Below are 26,684 nucleotides of genomic sequence, written 5' to 3' on the forward strand. Positions count from 1 at the left end.
CATGCCTTTAATCCCAGCACTCGGGAGGCAGAGCCAGGCGGATCTCTGTGAGTTCAAGGCCAGCCCAGTCTGCAGAGCGAGATCCAGGACAGGCACCAAAACTACACAGAAAAACTCTGTCTCGAAAAAACAAACAAACAAAGAAAAAAAAAAAATAAATAATAAAAAAAATGTAGGCATGAGTTCTCTCCCCCTACCATGTGTGTCCCAGGGTCAAAATCAGGTTGTAAGATTTGGTGGCAGAGGCCTTAATCTGCTGAGCCATCCTTCTGGCCCAATACTGTGAATTTTAAGCAGTACTTTTAGAAGTCCAACAGCTTTAAATGAGTTAAGCTCCAAATAAGCCAAGTTGGAAGTCTGTTGGGTAGATATAACAAAAGCATTGTCTCATAATGACAAGATGGCAAATAGCTATTACATCTTCTTTAGCCCATTAAAAACGGTGTAGCTTAGGATATACCAAAAAGAAAACAATGAAGTAAAAGGTAAAAATCAAAGTACTGTGGAACGTAACCTCATTGACACAACACTGAGTTCAAACAGATTGCCAGGACTCCTTCCTCCTCCACGAGCAATGGAGCAGTCGATACAAACACATTTCTTTGACTTCCACCTGAAAGTCAGTCACTAGTGATGTCCCTGGGGTTTGACGAAAGGTCCAGAGCCAAGAGGGAAGGAATGTGATCACGACCTTAAAGGAGACCAACGCCTTTAATCCCAGCACTCGGGAGGCAGAACCAGGTGGATCTCTGTGAGTTTGAGGCCAGCCTGGTCTACACAGAGAGAGATCCAGGACAGGCACCAAAACTATACGGAGAAACCATGTCTTGAAAAACCAAAAAAAAAAAAAAAAAAAAAGAGAGAGAGAGAGACCAGCACACACAGCCCCTCGTGAGGGAGGAGGCAGACAGGCGGGGCTGTGGTGTGAGGTCAGTGCCGGGGGACTAGGTAGATGGGAGAGTCAGAACGCAGATGAGAAGTGTCAGGACCAATAAGGAAAGGCAATGGTCAGACGAGACCTCGGGGTCAGGCTGGAGGGCGAGCGTGTGAGGGTGGCTGGCCACTCGCCGCCTTTCTCCCTCTGACTGGCACTTCCCTCCCCTCACACTGTCCACTGGCCATCTTGTCCACACGCTGCTGGGTAAGATTGGAAACGGTGGGAGTTGGGGAAGAGGAATGGCGAGAAGAGGTCGGGCAGGAAGAGAAGTGGAAACGTCCACTGGGAGCAGGAGGGAAGGAACATTTGCAAGCACACAACCGCCAACGCTGTCGCTTTCTCTTCCAGGTCTTTATGTTTTCTCCTTTATCCAGATTCTCTTTTTGGACCCCCAGGTCTCCTCATCTATGCTTTTAACAGAAGTGGAAAAAGGAGACAACTTGAATCTAGTTTTATTTTTTTCCGACCCACAGAAAGAGAATTTCTTTTCAGTTGAACTGTTAATTCCCTTAGCTTCAAAACAATTAAGTAATTGAGTCGGTTCTCCTATTTTCTCACAGTGATAGAACCTTCCTGAAAGTGAAAGGCACGCAGAAACCATTACCACACATTAAAGAAGCAAGTAATTATACACGACCAAAGCCAAGGGCGGCAGAACAGAGACCTGGTATAGTAAATACTTCTTATGGGAGAAAACCAAAAGGGGGAAAAGGAGCCACCTGCTTACCAGACAGGACAACTTCTACCAGATCTCCTTCATGGATTTCATCTGCTGAGGTAATCAGCTGCAAAATGTTTTCCGAGTTCATGTCGTGGCGAAAGAGAAGAATTTTATCATACATGCCAAAGAATCCACACTCTGGAAACTGTAGGAAAACAGCCCTGGATCAACATCCCATAGCTTTCTACTGTTGTAAGCATGCTATAAAAACTTTTTAAAGTGTTCTAGCTTAATGCTGTTATTGACAACTCTTTTAATATCTAAAAGGTGAACCTTGTACTCAAATATCCTGGTTAATTTTAAAGCTCAAAAACAGGAAAGTAAATTTGCAAATAAATAATCATTACCTAAAAACACAGTTCTCTTACAAAATTCAGACTTCTAAATTGCTGTAAGAGAACACGATCTTCCACTCACTATTCTTAGCCTGCAAGGCAAGTAGTTGCTTCCATTCATTAGAGCGGGACTGTTCAACACAGGATCAGCTATGTGACATGTAAAATGTCCATGTGTTAAAGACTTGTTCCTTGTCTCTATTGGTAGTAACTGAAAAACTTAAAAACCCCCAAAACACCAGTTAAAGAAGGAAAGCAACATTCAAATAAATTTACAGCCTAGAGAAGATACAAAACAATATTGCACCAGACACGTGACCTAATGGATAATGGGAGCATGAACTGGGGATAGGAGTGGCCCAGTGTTTATCTAGAATGTACACTGCCCAGACCAAGCCTCAGTGCTGCACAGATAAATGAAATACCCAAGCACAGGTAAAATAAAGTGCAGAAAGTATTACAAATAATGGTTTAAAATAAACTTTTGTAGGTCGAGAGCCTGAAAGATGTTGGGGTAGACAATAAAAAGTCATTTTCTAGATAAGCAAGTATTTCTACAAAATATTCACCTATAAATATGACAAATGACTTAGTGACTAGAGGAAACATCTAATGACTAGCTTGTGAAAATCCTGCTGTTTATTATAATATTTTATAAGTGTGTTTAAGATGGGAATTATCTGAAAACAGATATCAGAACCAAAATAACAGAAGACAGACTGAAAAAAAAATCGAGTAAAGATCAAATATTGTCACTGAAACTCAGGGAATCACTGTGGCCAATCTTTAAAAACATCCGAGCTTTAGAGGCATGGCTATATTAAGATAAACAGCTACAGAGAAACAGGAAATAAACCACAAACACATAGTTTTAAAATGTCCAAACAACATACAAAATAAACAGAAACCACCTGCTAAGGAAAGGAATACACAGATATTTACTATTCATGAGTTTTAAAAATTCAGAAATCAGGTCTTCACAAATGAGAATGTGACTCAACTCTGCTCACACATGAAAGCATGTTAAAATTGTAAAGAAATTCACTTCCCCTCGATACCCACAAGGCTCAGGAAACATCACAGAAGAGGGGCCTGACGGAATGCAAGAGCCAGAGGCTGGGGTAGACTGGACAGGACAGGACCTCTGCACCCATGAACCCTCAGCAGCTATGGGTACCTGGACAAGACCTGCACGAGAGCGAGCCAATCAAACGCTCCAGCATGTGATGGGAAGGATGGAGCCTGCGACCCTAACTGAGGAGCTATGGACAGGTGATGGAGAGTTCATCTTGGAGGATGTGGCTCCTAGGAAGGTTGCCCATGCTCCAGTGATGCCTCCACATCCAGGAGGATATGAGTAACACAAATGGACTCAAGAAACTGAAAGAAAAACTGGACACAGAGCTGGGGGTGGATCTGAAAGGAATTAGGGGGAGGAATGGAGGTGAGTACGATCAACATAAACTGCACAAACTTCTTAAACAATTAATAAAACATACTTAAAATATTATAAACAATTATGTTCAGGCTTTCCCCTCAAATAGATGCCTAAATTTTAAATTTAGTTTTAAAATATTACTCATTATTTACTAGTCTTTTTTTTAAAAGTTTCAGATGTACAGAAAAATTCATACAAAAAAATCACACAGCATTCCCATTTACCCAGTTTTCCCATTATTAACACTTTATAGTTAGTATGATACATTTATAACAAATGTTATCGTATTTTGTTTAGATTTCCTTAGCTTTTACCTCATGTCCTTTCTCCTTTCCAGGATCCCATCCATGAATCGCTATGACCTGGAGCTGCTGTTTTGGATGTAACAATGTCTCACATTTTGCAGAATCTGGAGATTCTGACTATGCTGCTTACTGGTCCTGTGTTTTATAGTATGCCTCACTAGGGGAACTGCCTGACGTTTATCTCATCATTAGACTGAGGTTTGGGTTCAGAGGAGGCAGACCACACAGGTAAAGTGCCATCCTCACTACATTCTCTCAGTCCTGACCGTTCCCAGCTTTTTATGTTCTGGGGGTCAAACTTATGTCCACACAGCAAGCACTTTATTAAGCTATCATGTTAGGTCCTGATTCCAAATCTTATTAACTATATAATCTTAACGATAGTTTCTCTATCTGTAAAATGGAGCACACTTGGCAGTCACCATGAAAACTAAATAAGAAAAGTTGTTTTTGTCATGAGCTATTTTGTAAGTGCACTATCAAATTTGTTGCTCTTACATGAAAAGTGGTAACACACAAAAAGAACTTGAACTCCTGATGCGTTGGATGTGCTTTGAACACCAGCCATTACTATTACCAGTATGTTGTTAGTATAAACAATAGCCAGTGAATAGTCACGTAGTCCTACCTTTACCACTTCTGGAGTAAAGAAAGAATGTCCCAGAATACTTCCTGGGTCAAAGCATACATACATACGAAACTTTCAGATACTGCCTAATTGGTCTTCATGAAGGCTATACCAACTTAAATGTCTACAGGGAAAATATTAAGAGTTTGTGGGGCAGGGGAAACGACTCGGTGCTTGCCCCACAAGCACATGGGAGCACTGGAGTTCAGATCCCGGAACCCATGTAAATGTGAGGTAGGTGTGGTGGCCCTCCTGCTCCAGCCTTGGAAGGTGAGAGACATGAAGTCCCCAGAGCAAGTCGGCTAGCAAGACTACTCACTCACATCAGTGAGCTCCGGGTTTACTGAGGGACCCTGCCTCAGCGAATCAAAGTGGAGGAGTGACTAGGGATGACCCCTGACATCAATTCAGGCCTTTACACGCATGTGTACACATGGGCACCACACTTGCATACACATGGGCCCAAATGTGCAGGAGGCACGCAAATACACTCATATGAACATGACACACTTGAAAATGGAATAAGAAAAGAAAGGTTGTTTTTGTCATGAGCTATTTTGTAAGTGCACTATCAAATTTGTTGCTCTTACATGAAAAGTGGTACTTAGTTTCATGTAGTTTCAACTTTTACTCCCCCCGCGTTTCTGTTACAAGTGTGTGTGTGTGTGTGTGTGTGTGTGTGTGTGTGTGTGGTGAGCGCTAGCATTCATGTTATGCACGCATGTGCATTCTTCACTTTATGTAAGAGGGCTAGGTCTTTCCCTGCACCCAGAACTCACAGTCCCCAGCAAGTCTGGCTGGTTTACCCCAGGACTGCCTCTCCAGATAGCCAACACTTTTGTGTGGCTTCTGGGGATCTGAACTCTGGTCCTCATGCTTAAAGGGAGAGAGCTTTATCCACAGAGCCACCTCCCTTGCCTTGATTTGTATTTGTCCATTATACAAGGCTGACTATTTTTCATATGCTTAAGATATATTATAAAAATTTGTTGTTTACGGTTTTTTGTTTTTTTTTTGGTTTTTCGAGACAGGGTTTCTCTGTGTAGTTTTGCGCCTTTCCTGGATCTCGCTCTGTAGACCAGGCTGGCCTCGAACTCACAAAGATCCGCCTGCCTCTGTCTCCCAAGTGCTGGGATTAAAGGCATGCGCCACCACCGCCCCGGCCTTTTTTTTGCCTATTTTTAATAGTTCAATGATCTTCAAAACTTCAAATTCAACTATTCCTAAGAATGATTTTTTTTTTCTTCCATAATGCTTCTTGGCACACAGGGGCTATGTGAAAAGTCATGAACAAGCCAAGCATTGAGGTACACACATGTAATCCCAGCTGTCTAGAGATGGACACAGAGGATCTGAAGTTCAAAGCCACCCTGGATAAACAGGGATTTGGAGGCTGGCCTGGACTACCCGAGGGGGGGGGGGAGGCATGAACAAAACATTAAAAGACATAAACAAAAGCACTTTCTATTTCAAAGTCTATCAAAATAACCTGTCAGTGACATGCACAGAAAGCTGAAGCTTTTCAAAGACAATGGTCTATTTTTCTAAGCTATTCTTCAATAAAATAAGGAATAAAGGAAAAGGTCACTTTTGTACCCAGTTTTATAATTTTGAAAGGAAAAAATATTCTGGCAAAGTAATGTAAATATGTGTGTGTGTGTGTGTGTGTGTGTGTGTGTGTGTGTGTGTGTGTGTGTGTGTGTGTATCTCCATCCCTCTGAGGGGAGGGAGGGCTGCTGTACTCTTGTTATTTTGTTTACCCTTAAAACATAAGACACACCCAATGAAATGGTATCTATACCCTCTAAATACTCCATTCTCATGGAGAACAAGGACACCTGGGACAAAGACCAAGACTAGAAGGGCAGCACAGCTAGGAACATGTTTAGTAGCTCTCAGTAGTGAGCACTAGCTATAAGTGTATTCCTCTAGGGCTTTCACCTGAGGCTAATTTGCCCCAGAAGGCACATGGCGGTGTCTTTATGTATTTCTAGTTTTCAGAACTTGGGTCTGTGTACATTTACTAGGTTAAGGCATTGTATAATTCACAGCACGGCCTCCATCACAGAACTATCTGGTAAGAAAAGCACTGTAGAATTCACAGGACAGCCTCCATCACAGAACTATCTGGTAAGGCATTGTAGAATTCACAGGACGGCCTCCATCACAGAACTATCTGGTAAGGAAAGTACTGTAGAATTCACAGGACGGCCTCCATCACAGAACCATCTGGTAAGGCATTGTAGAATTCACAGGACGGCCTCCATCACAGAACCATCTGGTAAGGCATTGTAGAATTCACAGGACGGCCTCCATCACAGAACCATCTGGTAAGGCATTGTAGAATTCACAGGACGGCCTCCATCACAGAACCATCTGGTAAGGCATTGTAGAATTCACAGGACGGCCTCCATCACAGAACCATCTGGTAAGGCATTGCAGAATTCACAGGACGGCCTCCATCACAGAACCATCTGGTAAGGCATTGCAGAATTCACAGGACGGCCTCCATCACAGAACCATCTGGTAAGGAAGGCACTGTAGAATTCACAGGACGGCCTCCATCACAGAACTATCTGGTAAGGAAAGTACTGTAGAATTCACAGGACGGCCTCCATCACAGAACTATCTGGTAAGGAAAGTACTGTAGAATTCACAGGACGGCCTCCATCACAGAACCATCTGGTAAGGAAGGCACTGTAGAATTCACAGGACGGCCTCCATCACAGAACTATCTGGTAAGGAAGGCACTGTAGAATTCACAGGACGGCCTCCATCACAGAACCATCTGGTAAGGAAGGCACTGTAGAATTCACAGGACGGCCTCCATCACAGAACTATCTGGTAAGGAAAGTACTGTAGAATTCACAGGACGGCCTCCATCACAGAACTATCTGGTAAGGAAAGTACTGTAGAATTCACAGGACGGCCTCCATCACAGAACCATCTGGTAAGGAAGGCACTGTAGAATTCACAGGACGGCCTCCATCACAGAACCATCTGGTAAGGAAGGCACTGTAGAATTCACAGGACGGCCTCCATCACAGAACCATCTGGTAAGGAAAGTACTGTAGAATTCACAGGACGGCCTCCATCACAGAACTATCTGGTAAGGCACTGTAGAATTCACAGGACGGCCTCCATCACAGAACTATCTGGTAAGGCACTGTAGAATTCACAGGACGGCCTCCATCACAGAACCATCTGGTAAGGAAGGCACTGTAGAATTCACAGGACGGCCTCCATCACAGAACTATCTGGTAAGGCACTGTAGAATTCACAGGACGGCCTCCATCACAGAACTATCTGGTAAGGAAGGCACTGTAGAATTCACAGGACGGCCTCCATCACAGAACTATCTGGCCCCAACTGCTGATTAAAGTCAGGTTGAGAAGCCCTGCTGTTCTAGGATAAAGGAGTCAAAGTTCTAGAGCCTGGGGAACGTGGAAGGGCATGAGTACCCTTCTGAAAACAGACAAGCCCATGGTTCTTTCCTTCTCCTGCCTCAGCCCTGATTAGAGGAGGAAATGAAGAACAGCTGAAGAGCCAGGAGCCGAAAAGCAAAAGAGGCCTTTAATTTGGCCCGTTCCCAACAGCACCTTCACCTTGATTTCTCGATTTACTTTCCACATCTCTGCCAGTGACTCCTCTGGATTGTGCAAAATAAAGTCTCCCCCAGTTCTAGACCAATCGCGGCAAACACTGCAGCCCTGTCTCCTAGAAGTCTCACGTCACTAAACATCTGTCAGGAAAACGTTAGGCAAGGTGGGAAGCTTGCAAAACTTTTATTTTACTTGGCCAAACAACACTTGTGCATGTTAACAAACAACTTCAGAATTCAATATTATCTGAGTGAATTATTTACCTCCCACTAGGCTTTGTCGTTTTTCTACGGTAGTGTGGGTTCTATTCTAAGAAAGGAGAACTGCTAAAGGAGTTCTAAAGGAGCTTTAACACGCACACATTTTTGTTTTCGTTATAGGTGAGTGAAGTACACCCATTTCAGTTAGAGGCTTGATAACTTTATACACACGTATATACGGAATATCAAATGGATTTTTTAAACTTGATGCCAGGTATACCTTCACTATAAACCTTTAGAACCAACACTAAATAAATAGTAAATACATGCTAAGGATGTTTCTTTTCAGGTTTCCCCCAGAACTTGTGGCATTAAAAAATTCTGTTGACTATCAGCAGTAATAAACGCTGCAGAAACAAGACTTTAGCATCAGTCTCTGGAAAGTGCTGAACTAAAGGGAAGACCCTCAATGACAACTTCCATATAAAGCCAAACTCGCTAGTTTAGACAAGTCAATCAGAAAGTGACTCATCAGGAACCTGGGTTCATTCTCACCTTTCACCACTGATTTCCAATTCAGAATTCTCTGGATATCACACGCCAGAAGAGTTGCTCAATTTAACACCTGCGCTTCCGACATAAACCAGAGAAATCTTTTCTTTTTCCCCTTCTGTTTAAATTCACGCCCTCCTCCCCGGTTTTGTGATTAGTTCTGAATTGTCCTTAAACTTCTGAGGCCTTCTCTCTTTCAGCTGTGATTGTAATCTGAATGTCCAGCAAGTTTAAAAAAAAATTTCCCCTTCAGTTTGAGCTTAAGTATTTAGTAATGGCTGCCTGACACTATTTAGCCTAGATAAAAATGTAGGGGAAAGAGGAGAATGTCACCAAGCCACTGTAACACAGCTGTAGTAGAAAGAATGAGCAGAGAGAACACCACACAGTGACAACTCATCTCTCGAAAACAAAAGATACAGCTGGGGTTTTCATCTACCACGGCAGAACCTGAAAATTACACTCAATTCATGTCTACAGAGACAATGGGTTCATTCATTCAAACAGACCAAATCACTCCTTAAAGACACCGATATTCGGTCTTCAGATCTGGTATTAAAATGGTCAAAACTAAAGCAAAGTGTTTTAAATCAGCTAAAAGCAGACAGTACTTCAATTTTACTAAACACCATTATAACTCAAAATGAATTGCTTTCTGCCAACTTCCCTTCTCATTCCAATGACATCTAGGTTTTTCATTCAACAAATGAACAGAAACGATAGCTTTAGAGGGATCTGTTAAGCCTCTTATCAACATGAAAGCAGGAAAACAGGGAGCTAGCGTTCACTGGGCAGTCGTTACACACCAGACACTGTGCATGCAATCTCCCATTTTAAATAAACACTTGCTTTTATTTTTCTATAGATGGTCATGTGTCAAAACTAAAATCAAAACAATGTTTTATTTATATGCTGCTATACATACTTTGATATTCACTGAAGTTTTGAGACATTTACAGAACCAAGGATCTTTCTAAAGTTAGAGGTTTTTAAGCCACTGGTACGGGTATTTTCTGAGCACTCATGTTCCAGGATTGCACTAAGACCTTTACATTTAATCACTATAACTCTTTATGAAGTAAATATTCTAATCCTAGGCTCTCAGGAGAGAAAACAGGATTATAAATTAAGTGACTTGAAAACAATCTATCAATACAAAACAAAGTGATAAAATGAAAACCTACAGTTCTGGTTCATCTCTTGGATTCCAAAGTTCTGAGATAATAGACTTCCCTATCATAAAAAGAAAAAACCTTGCCCTAATATCATTGACAATATACTTTCAATGTCTGGGATCCATGCATGTATAACTGCTGTAACACGAGACAGGCTTTTTGTCAGTACTGATTTCCTCGTAATCCGACACTCTCATAAATGGCCTGCCAACTGTGATCTGATGGCACATTTCACCTGGCTCAACCTCAGGTCTACCTGTTGCTAAATCACTTTCTGAGGTCTGACTGGCAGTTCCACTACTTCCCTGCGGATAACTGGCAAAAAAGACTATCCCTTCCATTTATACAACTCTAGAAGACAGAAACTGTGTTTGTGTTCATTTGGTTTATAAACTATAACTAAATAAGGATCCAGGAGAAAGGGGGTCATTCAGTGGTAGTGTACGTACTTAGCATGCAAAAGGCTCTGGGTTCAATTCCTAGCACCCCATATACAAGTTAAAAACTTACATTCATTCTTTAATTACATATTCCAAAAACTGTACTATTTTTTAAACAAAGATACTTACACCTAACAGGAAATCTTATTTGAAAGACCTCAAACTACAACTCCATCTATAAAATTTGAATCAAGAAGATATTCATATTCTTTGATTTATTAAGATCCCAGAATAGCATTACCAGAAGGTTCAGGTTTTCCCAAACACAAAAGTTCTATTTCTCTATCAGTTTAACCTGGGGATATTTTTTTTTTTTTTTTTTTTTTGGTTTTTCGAGACAGGGTTTCTCTGTGTAGCTTTGCGCCTCTCCTGGGACTCACTTGGTAGCCCAGGCTGGCCTTGAACTCACGGAGATCCGCCTGGCTCTGCCTCCCGAGTGCTGGGATTAAAGGCGTGCGCCACCACCGCCCGGCTAACCTGGGGATTTTTAATCTCTGTATTATTAAATACTTTGGGTCAGAAGATTGCTGTGGGTCTCTCTTGGGTATTGTAGTAGCATCCCTGCTCTCTACCCAGCAGATGATGCCAGCAGCAGCTTTGACAGGCAAGAACATTTATAGACATTACAATGTCCACTGAGGCCCAGAGCTCCCTGGAGGTAAGAACACAAGTTGACCTTGGCCTTACACATTAGACATTAAGGTGACGAGGCTGTGTGTGTCCCCAAAGAGCACAAGAGCCTAACTTAATGGAATAAGGAACATGTTCATTATTTGCATTACCTTGTTTTTAGTAGAAAAGCAAGGAAAATGTGTCATCCTTTACTAAATGCTCACTGAGAGTAAAGCATTTTTGAGGAAAGACATGAAGAAGCTAGCACTGACCTCAATGTACTATGTTGGAAGACTTTCAAAGCTTTTTTTTTTTCTTCTTAAAAAAAAAAAAAAAAGGAAGCTAAGTTTTGGCTTATGCTAACAACAACAACAAAAGAAACTCCGCCTCACTCCACCCTCAGGATGAGTCATGAAACTGGATGAAATTCAAAGAGTGACCACTTTTGGTCATAGCTCAGTTTTCAACAAAGCTCAACTAGAAATCATCTATTAGTGAAGGAGATATTTTCCTGGGGAAAAACCCGTATTGTATACGTCGATGTAGGCTTTGTCAGTGTTTAACCAGGTCTGTGCCTACTCAAGCCTTGAACCACTGGTGCTTCTGGGAGGTTTGACCAGATTCTTCAGTATACCAGATACCAATCCTGTCTTTACTCTGGTTGAACCACGGTATCTAGTCTGTGTTCATTTAAAAACTATTTTAAACATTTTCCCATGTGCTTGTTTACCAACTTACCGAACATCTTGTGAATTATATTTTGTATCATCTGACCCAATGTCTACTATGGTCGGTGTGTTTCTTACCAACGTGTGAGCACTTCATTGGGGGCGGGGGCACACTGATCTTATCATGCTTGCGGTGGTTTTTCCCTTGTTATTTTTATAGCTGACATTATGGTTTGTTGACCTAAAAGTGAGTTACCCTACTGCTGAGAAGTCAGTCAGTTCCATTTTACACTCATTTGCCTTTGGCCCTGGTTTGCATATTTAACTTACTCCCTCTGGAACTTAACCAGGTAGGGGACAGCATAAAGTCTCCTCAACACTTAAAACTGGTTTTCAAAATTCAATGTATGAGAAAATGACCTCCTTTAGAAGTTTTCTTTTTTCTTTCTTTTTTTCCCCCTAAACCATGGCTCCTTTAGCATATACCTAAAATAAGTTACAGGCTCTTCTAATTCTTGGTTAAGTAGTACTGAACTCCAATTACTACAGCTCCCTTTGTCGGTTTCAGATTCTTCTGTTTTGTTTTTGTGATGTTTTGAGACAGGGTTTCTCTGTGTAGCCCTGGCTGTCCTGGAACTCACTCTGTAGACCAGGCTACCCTCCAACTCAGAGATCTTCCTTTCTCTGCCTCCTATGTGCTGGGATTAAAGTTATATGCCACCACTGCTCAGCTATTTTTTCGGGTTTTAAAATTAATGCTCTTGACAACTTTAGAATAACATCAGATAAATTTTTGACTAACACTGTCAGAACAACAACAACAAATCCCAGTAAGACCTTTAACTTAACACAGTAATTTGTAAAAATCACACATTATCAGTCCTTCTTTGTCAGGACAAAACATTCATGTCACCCTTTGAAAGACTTAAATTTTTTTTTTAAAGTTTAAGATTTTATTATAATTCTTGAGATAATTATCACTAAGTTCTATTAATCACTCTTTTTGTCTAATTTTTTTTTTTTAGATTCCTTCTTATTGGTGTGTGTCTGTGTACATGGGTGTGTGTATGTGTGTGGGGGGGTGTGTTCCATGGGTGGGCTGGTGCCCGCAGAGACCAGAAGAGGGTGTCAGACTTCCCAGAGCCGGAGGCACAAACTCTGGGAGAGCAGCAAACACTCCTAACTCATGTGCCACTTCTCGACTCCCGTTTTCTTTATTACTTTTTAAAACATTATTAGTTTATCTTACGTGTATGGACGGTTTGCCAGATGTATGCCTGGTGTCCTTAGAGAGCAGAAGCGGGTACTGGATCCCCTGGAACTGGAGTTACAGACAGTTGTGAGCTGCCATGTGGGTGCTGGGAATCAAACCTGGGTCCTCTGGAAGAGCAGCCAGTGCTCTTAATAGTGAGGCCATCTCTCCAGCCCTCTCCAAACCCTTTTCCTTAATGCAATTATTTTGTACTTTCAGTTAGTTTTCCTGTCCCTTTTCTGACAGCAGATGGCCTTATATATCTCATGTAATGTTCCTACCCGTTTGGTACTACAGGCTCTTCCTAGTGGTTTAATAATTGGAAATGTAAATTCAATGCTGGAGTATCTCGATTTCATTCAGTCCTAAGTGTATAGAAATTAAAAAAAAAAAAAAAGCTCAGCTACTGCTGCCATAGTAATTAACTGATTAGTTAATTCAGTTGAACTCAAAATTATATGATTCTGGTCACATATAGTCACCATTAATCTAAAAAAAATACATTGTGAGGAATAAAAAGAATTATTTCTTTCTTAGCTTTTCTTGAGCTTACACATGTAGCTCAAGAAAAGCTAAAAAAAAAAAAAAAAAAAAAAAAATTCCAAGTGTCACTAGTAAAGTCTGTACTTTTCCACCCCAGTCAAAGGATCCACTAGAGGTGCTCACAGAAAACTGAACAATGGACACACCAAGGGAGAACCAGCTGTCTGCCTCCTTTTCTTTTTCAGAGTGTATGCCCAGGCTAGCCACAAATTCAAGATCCTCCCACCTCAGCCTTCAGAGCACACAGATTATAGTTGATCATACTCAACTAAAACTAAATGACCTTCTACATTATATAACATAAGATTCTGGCATGTGTATTAAATAAAGCACAAAACAAAATCAACACGAGTCTAAGTGGTAATAGCTTTTAGCTATTTATAGATCACTACTGACCAGTTCTACATATTGAACAGAAAGGATCTCAAAGCATAGTAGTTCCAAGTTATTTTTGTTTTAGAGTTTGGAGACCACTAAGATCAAATTAATAAGTAGTATTGATAAGCTAGCATTTACTGTGTAACTACTGTGTGATAAGTAATGAGAAATCAATTTTATAAACACATCTAAGATACATATATATGTGTATACAATACAAAAACGTGCAGTATTTTAATCTCACTTTTCACATAAGAAAGCAAGGTCACACAACTCCTAAGTGGTAGAGATGAACCTCAAGTTGACCCAAAACTTACGCTTTTAAGTAGGACAGCATGCTGTTTCTTAGGAGTTTCTTTATTCAACTAAGAAATATCTGAGTGTTTGTTTATTGTGGCTACATGATGTATGACCTCATGGAGCTTTAAGACTTACGGCACGTACATCCAAGATAAGGGCAATCACAACGAGCACAATGAATATTAAAATACAGGTCACCTAGCATGCCCATACTTCAAGAAGAAACACAGTAGGGGAAGGGTGATCCGAGGACGGGAACAATGATCATGAAGTCCTAACTAACGGGCCACTAGGGTGTCTGAAGCTCACGACAGGAATTGTGCCCACAGACATGCCTTGGGAACCATCACCATAATGCCTTATAGAAGCAATCACATATTTCTGTCACTTGCTCATTGCTAGCAACTACAGATGTTTGTCGAGCTAATGGCTGGTGAGTAAGGGGGTGGGAGGGGTGGGGAAGAGGTCACCGTGAACTTCTTGAGTAACTCAGTCTATCTTACATCAAATTTATAGCATGACTAGAAATCACAATCACAAAAATTTATTTATTTGACCATAAGAAAGAAAGAGGAGTTTGTATGTGCATAACGACCTGTTTCTGCTTTCTTGCTAACTGCCAAAGATGTCAATGGTAATGGGATCTTGCTCTACCCAGGCTACAAGCTACCAGAGAACAGCAGGAAGGCATTGGACCAGCATCTGACGTCTGTTTCTCCATGTAAAGTACTATGGTCGATGATAGCACAAGCAAAAAAAAAAAATCAAGTTTTTTTTTTTAATTTTTTCCATAATTCTCCAATAAGATAGCAGCGGTCCTTAGTCTGAGTCATTTTGTCATTCTGTATCTTCTTTCAGCTCTTAGCATGAGCTACCTTCTATTATGCTGATCTGACATTCACTCAACTTTCCTATAACATGCTTAGGGGGAGGGAAATAGCCTCTCATTTCGGGAGTCTGCACAGGATCTAGTACTGTGACTGAACAAAGTAAGTGCCCCACAAATAGTCATTCAACTGAAGCAGTAGTAGTAGATAATGGACCTCTAGGCAAACGAAAACAGTATCACTCTGTTTAGCTCTTTACAGACTGCCACAGAAAGCCGCCACCAGCTTTTATTTTCTATCCAGAGTCAACTATCTTATTAACCTGTATTTAGAAAGAGATGTCCCTGAAGTTTTGAACTGCAGTATTATAAAAAGTACTCTATTTCTGGTGTATAGAAAAATGAGATCGCAACCTCATAAATACGTAATTTAACTATTTAAAGGCATCTTCCTATTATCATTTACCTGTTTGAGTGTACTGACTTGCGTTAGTCTAAAGGTTCTGAACGGTGGCTGACTTGAATATGCATTGTTCAGAAATGCATTCCAGTGCCACTGGATGTGGGAAGAGTGCAGGGGAAACCAGCAATGCATGTTGAGTAAAGCAAGCTTAAGCAGAAACATACATAAAATCATGTATGTCTTGGGTGAAGAAAGCATTGTGAAGAAAAGCTTATGGACATCTACCCTGTATTTCTACCAGGCACAGAGGACCTCATCGGCTAACTCAGGCTTTGCAGTAGCTCTGTGCAGCATGACTACCATGAATAACGAGAACTGAAAGTATGTAGAAACAAAATATCTGACAATAATAGCACAGACGAGAAGAGCAGAAATACAGGGTTCTGAGGTACACACTGCGTTATACACAAGATACTCTGCACTCACTTAAAGGATGTCTATTGTATATCAACTGGAATAAAAATTCTCAAACATCCGTACAATGCCAGATAGCACTTCAGGCTGAGAGGGCCATACGGTTATCTGCCACACTCACCTCTGTTGTACAGACTGTGTAAATGAATAATCACGCTGCACGTCAACGGAAATGCAAAAGCAGGTGGACCACAGGCCCCTGTGATGGTTAGATTTTAACTGTCAACTTGATAAAAAATCTAGATTCACCTGGGTAAGGAGTCTCAATAAGGGACTGTCTAGATTAGGTGACCTAAGGGCTTGTCCGTGGGGGGTTATCTTGATTAAATTAATTGAGGCAGGAAGCCCAGACCACCGTCTGTGGAACCATTCCCTGGGCAGGGCATCCTGGATTGTGGAGGAAAGAGCTGGGCATGGCAGGCAGCATCAATTTACCGCTTTCTGCTCTTGACTGTGGATGTACCGGGACGGGCCGCTTCCCGTTCCTGCTGCTTGGCGGGCTCCTCACAATGATGGACTGTCACCTGGAATTGTGAGCCAATAAACCCTTCCTCCTCGAGTCAGGGTATTTTACCACAACAACAGGAAATATGAAACTAAGATAGCCCGGTTTGGTCAAAGGATGTAGATGGCTGACCCTTGCTTGCACTAGAGCAAGTGCTGAAAGGGACTTTCAGAGGAAAAAAAGCACAAATAAAGAAATAAAAAAACAACCAAGGGAGGAGAGAAAACAGAAATTTAGGAAATAATTAAAAGCCCCCCCCCCCAAAAAGGCCCCAAGAACAGAAGAGATACATGTAAAAAAAAAAACAAAAAAACCCCCCAAAAACAGCAAATTCTGTCACACCGATGCTTCCTGACTGATGGGATATATCCTAGTAAACTTCTAACAGTCCGGGAATATTAACTTGAGAATGTATTTAATTCACCCAGCCCACCATAGTTTAGCAACTGAGTACACTATAAAGTGTCAGTTGTTTACCAGCACGATCCTTAGGCTGACGAGTAGCTGCCTCCACCTAGCACTGTGAGAGTACTATACTGTATCATTAACCAGGAAAAGCTCAAAAACCTTTTTTTTTTTTTGTTTTTTGAGACAGAGTTTCTCTGTGTAGCTTTGGAGTCTGTGTTCTGGAACTCACTCTGTAGCCCAGGTTGGCCTCAAACTCAGAGATGCGCCTGCCTCTGCCTCCCGAGTGCTGGGATTAAAGGCGTGTGCCACCACCGCCCGGCTCCAAATTCAAAATATAATTTCTACTGTATATGTACTGTTTTTGGTTTTATCATGAAGTTGAAAAGTTCTAAGTAAAACCTTTATAAGTAGGAGAAATCTGTGAATTTAATGAATCTATATTGAAAATTGTATTAAACGTGAGTGATTTTTTTTTTTTTTACTTTTTATTTTTTGAGACAGGGTTTCTCTGTATAGCTGTGGCTATCCTAGAATGCACTCTATAGATCAGGCTGGCCTCGAACTCCCAGAGATCTGCCTGCCTCTGCCTCTCAAGTGCATGTACCACCATTACCTGAATATGATCGAGAAACATAAATCAACTATGAAGTCTACCCAAAAATTATTAATGAAGACACAGAGGTATATATGTATGTATGTTCACATAGATATACACATATATGATGTGAAAAGATATCACAATGTAAACACTAAAAGTTATATTAATACCCCAAATTCAAAATAAGATATAATTACCATTAATAAAGAAAAATACATTGAGAATTGAGCAAATATACCAAGGGCTTAACAGATTTAAAATGGGGGTTAGATCAGTGGTTCTCAACCTTCCTAATGCTGCGACCCTTTAATACAAATACAGTTCCTCATGGTGTGGTGACCCCCCCCATCATAAGATTATTTCATTGCTACTTCATAACTATCATTGTGTTACTGTTATGAATCATAATGTACACATCTAATTTGCAGGATATCTGATAGGTGACCCCTGTGAAAGGATCATTAGCCCCCAAATGTTCACGACGCACAGGCTGAGAACCGCTGGGTTAGACTGCTGGCTCAGAGATAATGAGTACTTGCTACTCTTGCAGAGAACCTGAGCTTGGCTGCCAGCACCTCTGTCAGGTGCTCTCGACTACCCATAACTCCAGCTCCAGCAACTCCACGGCCCTCTTATGATCTCTTACAGTACCTACACACTGTGGCACACACTCACACAGACACATGGACACATAAATAAGGATAAACCTTAAAAAATAAATAAAACTCAGAAGCAGATGTAGTTTTTATGAACTGTTTTCCTCCTTCCAGAACCCCCTCATCTCCCTACCCACCCAATGGCTCCTATGTTTACGCACATGGTGCCAGCTGGAACTACTGGGGAAGGATTTGGAAGCATGGCCTTGTTGGAACAGGTGTGTCCCAGGAGTGAGCTCTGAGACGTTCAAAGCTTCCTGCCCTCCCCACTCCTTCCTGTGTGTGGATCTGGATGTGAGCACTCAGCTGCTGCTCCAGTGCACGCTCCGTATCACGTGGTGACGGACTCCATTCCCTCTGGAACCGTAAGACCCAAATAAACTCCTCCTCGTAGAAGTTACGTCGACCGTGGTGTTTCATCACAGCAACACAAAAGTAACTAAGACGATATGGAATATTCACAGAGCAGCATACGGAGAATTATACACTATAAAACAGACATCAAGCTACACAAATCGAAATGATGCACTCTGTGTGTGTGTGCGTGCTTGCCTGAGTGGATGTGTGCAGAGGTCAGAGGTTGATATCAAGACTTCTTCCTCAATCCCTTCACCTTATTTTTTGAGACACAGTCTTTACATGAACATGGAACATGGCATTTCAGCTGGCTGACTGGCCGGTGAGTCCCTGGGATCTGTCTGTCTCCACCCATCCTGCACTGATGTTGCAGGCCACAATACAGAAAAATCAATTAAACAAAAGGCTAGTCCACTGAAAGCTAAGCTGGTATACCACATGCCAAACAAATCAAGGGAAAATAAAAAACAGAAAGGAACCAGCGATGATCCAAACCATGAATAAGTGGTTCACTAGAGACACTACAGACCTAAAGAGACATGAACATGATACAATGTGTAACTTTTGCTAATGATTTTGGAACTAAAATTAATTTCTTCTTCTATTCAAGTTACTAAGTGCATCAGTTGTTTTCTATTGCTGGGATAAACACCAAGACGGAAAGCAACTGGGGGGAGACAGGGTTTATTTCACTTTAAAACTCAGTCAGTCCATCATGAAAGGAGGTCAGTAAGAGCTGACGCTGAGGCCATGGAGGAGTGCTGCTTACTGGCTTTCTCCTTATGGCTTGCTCCCTTTGTTTTCTTATAAAACCCAGGACCCTGCCCAGGGGTAGCACTGCCCAGAGTGGACGGTGCCCTCCCACATCAATCATTAATAAAGAAAACATCCCACACACTAACCTATAGGCAATCTGATGGGGCCATTTTCTCAACTGAGGAGCGAGCCCCTTTCCATGTAACGCTGGCTTGTAACAAGTTGACAGAAAAACTAACCAGGCCACCAAACTTTACCAAAGAAATGAGTAATCTGAATAGTTCATGTCTACTTGATATAAAAACTGAGTTCAAAACAGTACAAAGAAAATCCTTGGCCTAGAATGGTTTCACTGGTCAGGTCTATTAACACAAATAGTATCAATTTTATTTAAATTTATTTAATAGAAAAAGAGGGAACATTTTTCAACTTGGGAAGTCAACACTAGTCTGAGGGATGGGACAGTACCTCAACAGTAAAGCATATGTGTATTAGCATCCCCCAAACTGGAGAGAGATGGCTTAGCCATTAAGAGCACTGGCAGCTCTTCCAGAGGTCCGGAGTTCAATTCCCAGAACCCACATGGTGGCTCACAACCATCCGTAATGAGATCTGGTGCCCTCTTCTGGCCCGCAGGGATATGTGCAGACAGAACACTGTATACATTAAATAAATCTGAGAGAGATAAGGGGAGGGGAGAGAAAAGGGGGGGAAGGGAGGAGGGAGGGAGAGAGGGAGGGAGGAGGGAGGCAAAGAAAAGAGAAAAGATGAGGCATCCAAAAACCCTGGTTCATATTCCTAGTACCCCTTCTCAAACCCACATTCTGCTGACAGCCAAATTAAAGACATGAAAAAAAGCAAAACTACAGGCCAGTATCTTTCACAAACCAAGGCAGAAAAAGTTAAGCAAATATTAATGAATCAAATTAGACAAACTGAAAAAGATAATACATGGTGACTAGGTGGGTTTCCTCAAGGCTACTTAACATCCAAAGATTCAGCTAAGAAAATGTGCCACATTAGGAGACCAAGAGAAAAACACACAGCTGCACGAAATGTAGCAAACACGTTCAGGAGAAAAAGTCTCCACCAACTGGAACAGATGGGGACTTCTTAACCTGATGAAGGGCACTTTTTTTGGTTTTTCGAGACAGGGTTTCTCTGTGTAGCTTTGCGCCTTTCCTGGAACTCACTTGGTAGTCCAGGCTGGCCTCGAACTCACAGAGATCCGCCTGGCTCTGCCTCCCGAGTGCTGGGATTAAAGGCGTGCGCCACCACCGCCCGGCGTTGTTTGTTTTTAAACTAAAGAATTCAGAACAATATGAAATTGGTATAGAGACAAAGTATTCAATTTAGGAATGGCCAACATTTGTATGGTCAACTGATTCACAACAAAAGGTACCAAGTAATTGACTGTAGAGAGAAGAGCGTTTTCAACAGTCCTAGAAAAACGATGCCCACACAACACATAGACAAGCGAGCTCTGACCCTAACTTCAATTCACATAAAAATGAACTTGAAGTAGACTGTTAGGTGCCAACTCCCCACGTTAGGATGCCCACCCCCAACAGCCATGAATGAATGTCACCTCTGGAAATAGATCTTTGTAGGTGACCGAGTTAGGATGAGGTCATTAGTGTGACTGTGCCCACAACATGGATGACTCTAGAGACATTTTACAGCAGGTGAAATAAGACAAACGCAGAGGCGAATCTGACATGTTCCTCTTGCTTACATACAGAATCTAAACAGTGGGCCTCAGAGGCAGAGAACAGACTACCAGGGACTAGGGGAGGAGACGAGACAGAGGACAGTCAACGTGCACAAAGCCTTAGCTGGACAGAAGTAAGTTAGATTCTTTTTCATCTGAGATCTTCTGCACACTGCAGTGAGGGTGTGAACACAGTTGACAATAATACCCTGTATTTCAAAACTGCTGAGTAAATTCCAAATGTTCACAGCGTAAGAAAATGTTAAATATCCGAGGCAAGAGATATGTTATAAACTTGATTTAATTATCCTATATTGTTTAAAAACCAAATCACTTTGTACCTAATAAATAAACAAATAGAAGTTGCTAATATATAATATTTATACTCTGTAATAAGATGAACAACATATTCTAGTTTGCTTCCTGTTGCGGTGATAAAACACTGACAAAAAGTAATTTGGGAAGGAACGGGGCTATTTGGCTTACACATCCAAATCATGGTCCCTCACTGAGAGAAGTCAGGGTGGGAACCATGGAGGAAAGTTGCTGCTGCTTCCACATAGCCTGCTTACCTTGCTTTCTTATACAACCCAGGACCACCTCCTCAGAACAGGCTGGGCCCTCCCACTCAATTATTAATCAAGAAAATGCCTCACAGATGTGCCTGTGGGCCAATCTGAAGAAGACAATTCCTTAACTAAGGTTCCCTCTTCCCAGGTAACTCGACAGTTTGGTTAAGCTGACAAAATAATCAGCACACAGTATGTACAAACTTCACCAAAGAAAACATGTATGTCCACAAGGATATACAAATTAAAATCAGGAGGAGGTATTACTATATAGCAACTGGACTGGCTAAATTAAAAAGGCTGCTGATATCAAGTGCGGGCAAGGATACGGGATTTGTAGGCAGGGAAAGTGTACAGCTACCTCTGAAAACCAGCCTGGTAAGATATCACAAACACGGGCCTATTAAATTACCTGGCCATCATATTCTAAACACACACACAAAAGTCAACATATATTTACATGTCATAATTGAGACTATATGGGGAGGTTGACAACAGCTTTATTCATAGCCACCAAAATTGCAAACACTTCTATTGTACATTAGTAAACAAGGGAATTAAGGCATATCTAATAAAACAGACTAATTCAGCAATGTAAAGAACTATAGAAATACAATAATGAGAATTTCAAAAACACTTCTATGTGAGAGAAAACAAAACCAAAACATTACATAGGAAATGATCTCATTTATCTTTCTGAACACCCAGCAAAGTTAGGTTACAGTGAAAGAATGCAGAATAGTTGGTTGCTTGGGGCCGGAAGTGGGAGGAAGACACTGCAGAGGTGTAAGAAAATATCTAGGGTGACAAAAATGATTTCTATCTCGAATGAGAGGAGTTATAACTGTATGCGACCATTGAAACTCATCAAACCATGAACTTAAAAGTGGTGGAGTTGATGACAGGTTAGTATACCTCAAATCTTCTTTAAAAAAATTATCCTTAGGGAGCTAAGAAGATAGCTCTGTGGTTAAGAGCACTCGCTGCTCTTCCAAGAGAACCCAGGTTCAGTTCCTAGCTTCAACAACAGGCAGCTCAAATCCACAGGCAATTCCAGTTCTGGGATCTATGCCCTCTTCTGGATTCCAACCACACTGCATGCACATGGTGCACATACATACACTCAAGCACACATACACACACATAGAATAAACAAATTAATAAATCTTTATAAACAGTATTTTGTGAAATAGCACAGGAGAAAAATTTAACAGTATTTTGTGAAATAGTGTGGGAGAAAAACAGAAATATATGCACTTCATCCCACATTTCTGCATAAAGGTGCCAGAAAATAAGGCAATATAAAAATCATTGTCTTTTAACAATATTTAATTGTCATTTCCTGTGTAACACATGCATATACGCCTGCATGGACACACACATGACAGCAGTCTGTATTACTGTGTGCTTTGTTACATTATCAATACAACTTCCCAACAAAGACATTCTTTTCTTTTTTGATAGCTTTTGCACTTCAAATCATCTCAGGTTTTGCCTTGTATCACAATTGTGTAAAATCTTTCAAATTTATGAACCACATCTTTTATCTAAGATTAAATTTTAAACTTTTATTCCAAGGCTATGATTCCTAGTATATTGGTAACACTGGAAAGCAAAAACGTAGAACTGAGATGGGATCTATATTTTATGACTACTAATATTAAATACATGTTTTCAAAATTTCAAATATGCCCAAAATGAAAAAAATAATTCGGGAAGTTCTTTCCTGATTTTAAATAGGGTGGTGGCCTTGTGGGTTTATTTCACTGTTAGAGGTTTCTTCTCAGGTCCTCCAAACTAAGAGACCTTTTCATGTTTTCCTAACCTTGTTAGTTTTATTAACAAGAGAACTAAGAGGTGTGAAGCTTTTCTAGAAGAAACAACTACACTCTACAGTCGGGCAGAGCACAAGGGTTCCAATGAACATCCCCGCAAAAGCCTGCAATGCAAGAGTACTTCAGTCCTCCTAGAAATTTCTAGAACACAAGAACCTTATCTTATTAGAGTTTGATGAAACTAAATTGTATCATATCCCCCACCCCCCATCCCAAATGACTTTTCTTTCTGGATTTTGTATCTTAGTATCAGCCTTCACTCTTGCTTATGTTAACTATCGCTCTGCACTTTCCTTATGTTCAACAGGATGTCAAATTTCACTCAACATACTTTTCCTGTGACCCCCAACTTGATCTCTAACTCATCTAACATCTTAAAATGACTTTCAAGTTTTTTATATTTATTTTATTTGTGTATGTGCATGTGTGAGTTTGCAAGTCAGAGGATAACTCCTGGGAGTCGATTTTCCGTCCACCATGTGGGTTCCTGGGAGGAAACTCTGGTTATTGGCTCGGCAGCAAAAACCTTTACCTGCTAAGCCGTTTTATCAGTCCCTTTTAAGCTCTCCAAGACAGATGTGATCATCTCACTTTGCTACACAAACACCTCAGTGAAATCTCTACTCTTGGAAGGATCAAGTGTGAATGTTTTCGTAGTTGAGGAAAGGCAGCAGGGTGCAGAGATAAGTGTAAAGAGGCTTGGAGTTAAGACAGACCTAAGTTTGATCTCTGATTTTCAGCAAATTATTCTCTTCTGAAATTTCAGTTTCCTCCTTTAGCAAACGAAGATCACCCACACCCCTGTAACTCAGGACATCTATGGGTCTGTGGTGGCTTGCATGAGAATGGCTACCATAGACTCATGTTTGAACACTTGGTCCCATGTTGGTGGAACTGTTTGGGAAGAATTTAGGAGGTCTGGCCTTGTTGAAAGAGGTGTGTCACTGGGGGTGGGCTTTGAGGTTTCAAAAAACCACGCCATTCCCCACTAGCCCCATCTGCCTCCTGGTTGTGGATCCATATGTGAAACCACAGTTGGATGCCCCAGGGCCATGCCCGCTTGCCTGCCGGCTGCCATGGTCCTCACCATGATGGTCATAGAATCTAGCCGCCTGGAACCATGAGCCACAAATTAAATGCTTTATTTTATAAGTTATTTCGGTTCTGGTGTCTTAGCACAGCAAGAGAAAAGTAAGAAAGACAAGGTCTACAACAAAGGACCACCAACATCACCATAACAAAAATGCAAACCCACATAAACCTACTGAATCAAAATAACACTCCTTAGAATTCCCAGATAAATCTCATGGACACTAAAATTTCAGATGTACTACAGACTACTGTGTGGATTAAATGCATATAAATCTGGCACCAAGTAGGAACTTACTAAATGTTAGCACTTATATTTCTTTTATTAAGATTTATTCTATTCTTAATCATGTGCCTGTGTGGTATATGCCACGTGGGTGCCCATGGAAGCCAGGGGCATCAGATTCTCAGAGCTGGAGTTACGGTGGTTGTGGTCCACCTGATGTGGGTGCTGGGAATCAAACTTGGGTCCTTTGGAAGAACCAGTATACTCTCATAACTGCTGAGGCATCTCTCTAGCCCCAACACTTACCAACTCCTTTCCCCTATCATTGCGTATCCCATTCCTTCTGTCTGGAATATCTTTCTCACCTCCTCCTCCTTTGTTACTTGATCTCCAAGTCTAATACTATTTTCTGTATGGCTTCAGCCTTCTGCATTGTTCATTGGCCTACAGAGGACACTTTTTACTTCAATATCCCACACTACTTTTCCTATGTGGTACTAATGAACGTGTCTCCCTCACTAGACCATACACTTTTAGGGTCAGGGACAATGTCCATCTAATTCCTAAAATTTATCTAGTGGTCTATTTTTAGAAGGTTCTACATAAGTAAGTTTATACAGAGTAGAAACCAGAAGAGCAAGTGTATGCCCATTAGACCAAACCACCCAAATAGCTATAAGTGAAAATACCAAGTGACAGTCGCCTTTCCAGAGTTTTAAATGTCAGCTGTTATGGAGAACAAAATGAACCATTTACTTCAGTTTGTTACACAGGCAGCGGTGCACACAAGGGCAGTTAGCTTCAAGGGAACTGGAGTCTAGGGTTACTGACTGTACAGTCTCTTTAACTGGAAGGCATTTCACAATGAGCGATGATCGATGACGGAAAAATTCAGGCAGTTGTCTAGAGCACAACAGTTAAAAATGCAAGCTCTGAACTCTTATTGTCACAGGCTTTGGAGAGTAACTTAAGTTTTCTGTGCTTCTGTTTCCTTTTTGATAACTGTGGTGACCCTACATGGTGAAGCTGTGAAAAGTCAATATGTATAAAGACACCGAGAACAGAATCTGACAGACCAACAAATGGCAGCTCTAATTATTTATTATTAATGTAAGTGTCTTATTATTTAAAAAAATCTAAAGCATTTATTTACAGAGGGATTATCACCTCTACTAACTCGAAAGATAATCTGGTACCCAAATTTGAGTATTAAATACCATCTTTCCTTTTTTTTCTTTTTGGTTTTTTGAGACAGGGTTTCTCTATGTAGCTTTGGTGCCTGTTCTGGATCTCACTCTGTAGACCAGGTTGGCCTTGAACTCACAGAGATCCGCCTGCCTCTGCCTCCCGAGTGCTGGGATTAAAGGCGTGTGCCACCACTGCCCGGCTCCTTTTTTCTTTTTAAACTTTTATTCTTCTCTCATATATTATATGCCTACTGTAGTTTCTTCTCCCCCCACTCCTCACAGTTCCTTCTCCATCTCCCCCTTCCCTTCAGATTACCCCACCCCCCACCCCACCCCTGCCACAAACCCTCATATCACAGCTGGACACGGCAACCCTGTAGGAGGAAAAGGGTCCCAAGAGCAGGCAAGAGAGACAAAGACCCCCCCCCCCACTTCCATTGTTGGGAGTCCCACAAGAACATCAAGCTATACATACAACCATAAGGAAATGCTATTTTTCTTTAGAGGTTCAAAATAATGACTCAAGTATCACTCAACTAATTATTTCAGAACCTGAAACTGTACATACACAGTAAACTAGATGGATGGCTAGAGAGCAAGTTCTCTAAGACAAGACAGAGGGTAAGAAATTGAAGGAAATCCCAGCATCTAAGCTGGTGCCTTCAGATTTCTCATCTACCACTCAAGACTCTGTTCTCATTTCTCTGTCTCCTGCAGAGAAGACCCAAATCTCATAGCTATAATTAGAGACTGGAAATTGCCCCGACTCAGGGATTTGACTGCTCTGGAAACTTATTCAAACAAGTAAGATCACTTGCCCAAAGTTGTCCTGTAGACAAATAATAGAGCTGATTCTACAACAATTCTATATAGAATCACAGTATGCCTTGGTATAAACGTGAGGAGTAAATGAGTTCATCCAAGTATCTAAGTGACCAGCTATAAATCAAGTTAACTAGCTCACTTAGTCATTATACAATGCATCCATATTTTAATAT

At 41.2% G+C, this 26,684-nt stretch overlaps 1 protein-coding gene across 3 annotated transcripts in view; it reads right to left on the reverse strand.

Moving 5' to 3' along the window:
* The window catches only part of Prkd3 (protein kinase D3), a 74,400-nt gene that overhangs the window by 37,580 nt on the left and 10,136 nt on the right, over positions 1-26,684 (reverse strand). For all 3 annotated transcript variants that reach the window (XM_052746321.1, XM_052746320.1, XM_052746319.1), the window contains exon 3: positions 1,665-1,803. In XM_052746321.1, the coding sequence (XP_052602281.1) occupies positions 1,665-1,803 (139 nt within the window). The remainder of the gene's footprint in view (positions 1-1,664; positions 1,804-26,684) is intronic.

This window comes from Peromyscus californicus, unplaced genomic scaffold, assembly GCF_007827085.1.
Source record: "Peromyscus californicus insignis strain IS unplaced genomic scaffold, ASM782708v3 Scaffold_1__1_contigs__length_55948999, whole genome shotgun sequence".
Lineage (NCBI taxonomy): Eukaryota > Metazoa > Chordata > Mammalia > Rodentia > Cricetidae > Peromyscus > Peromyscus californicus.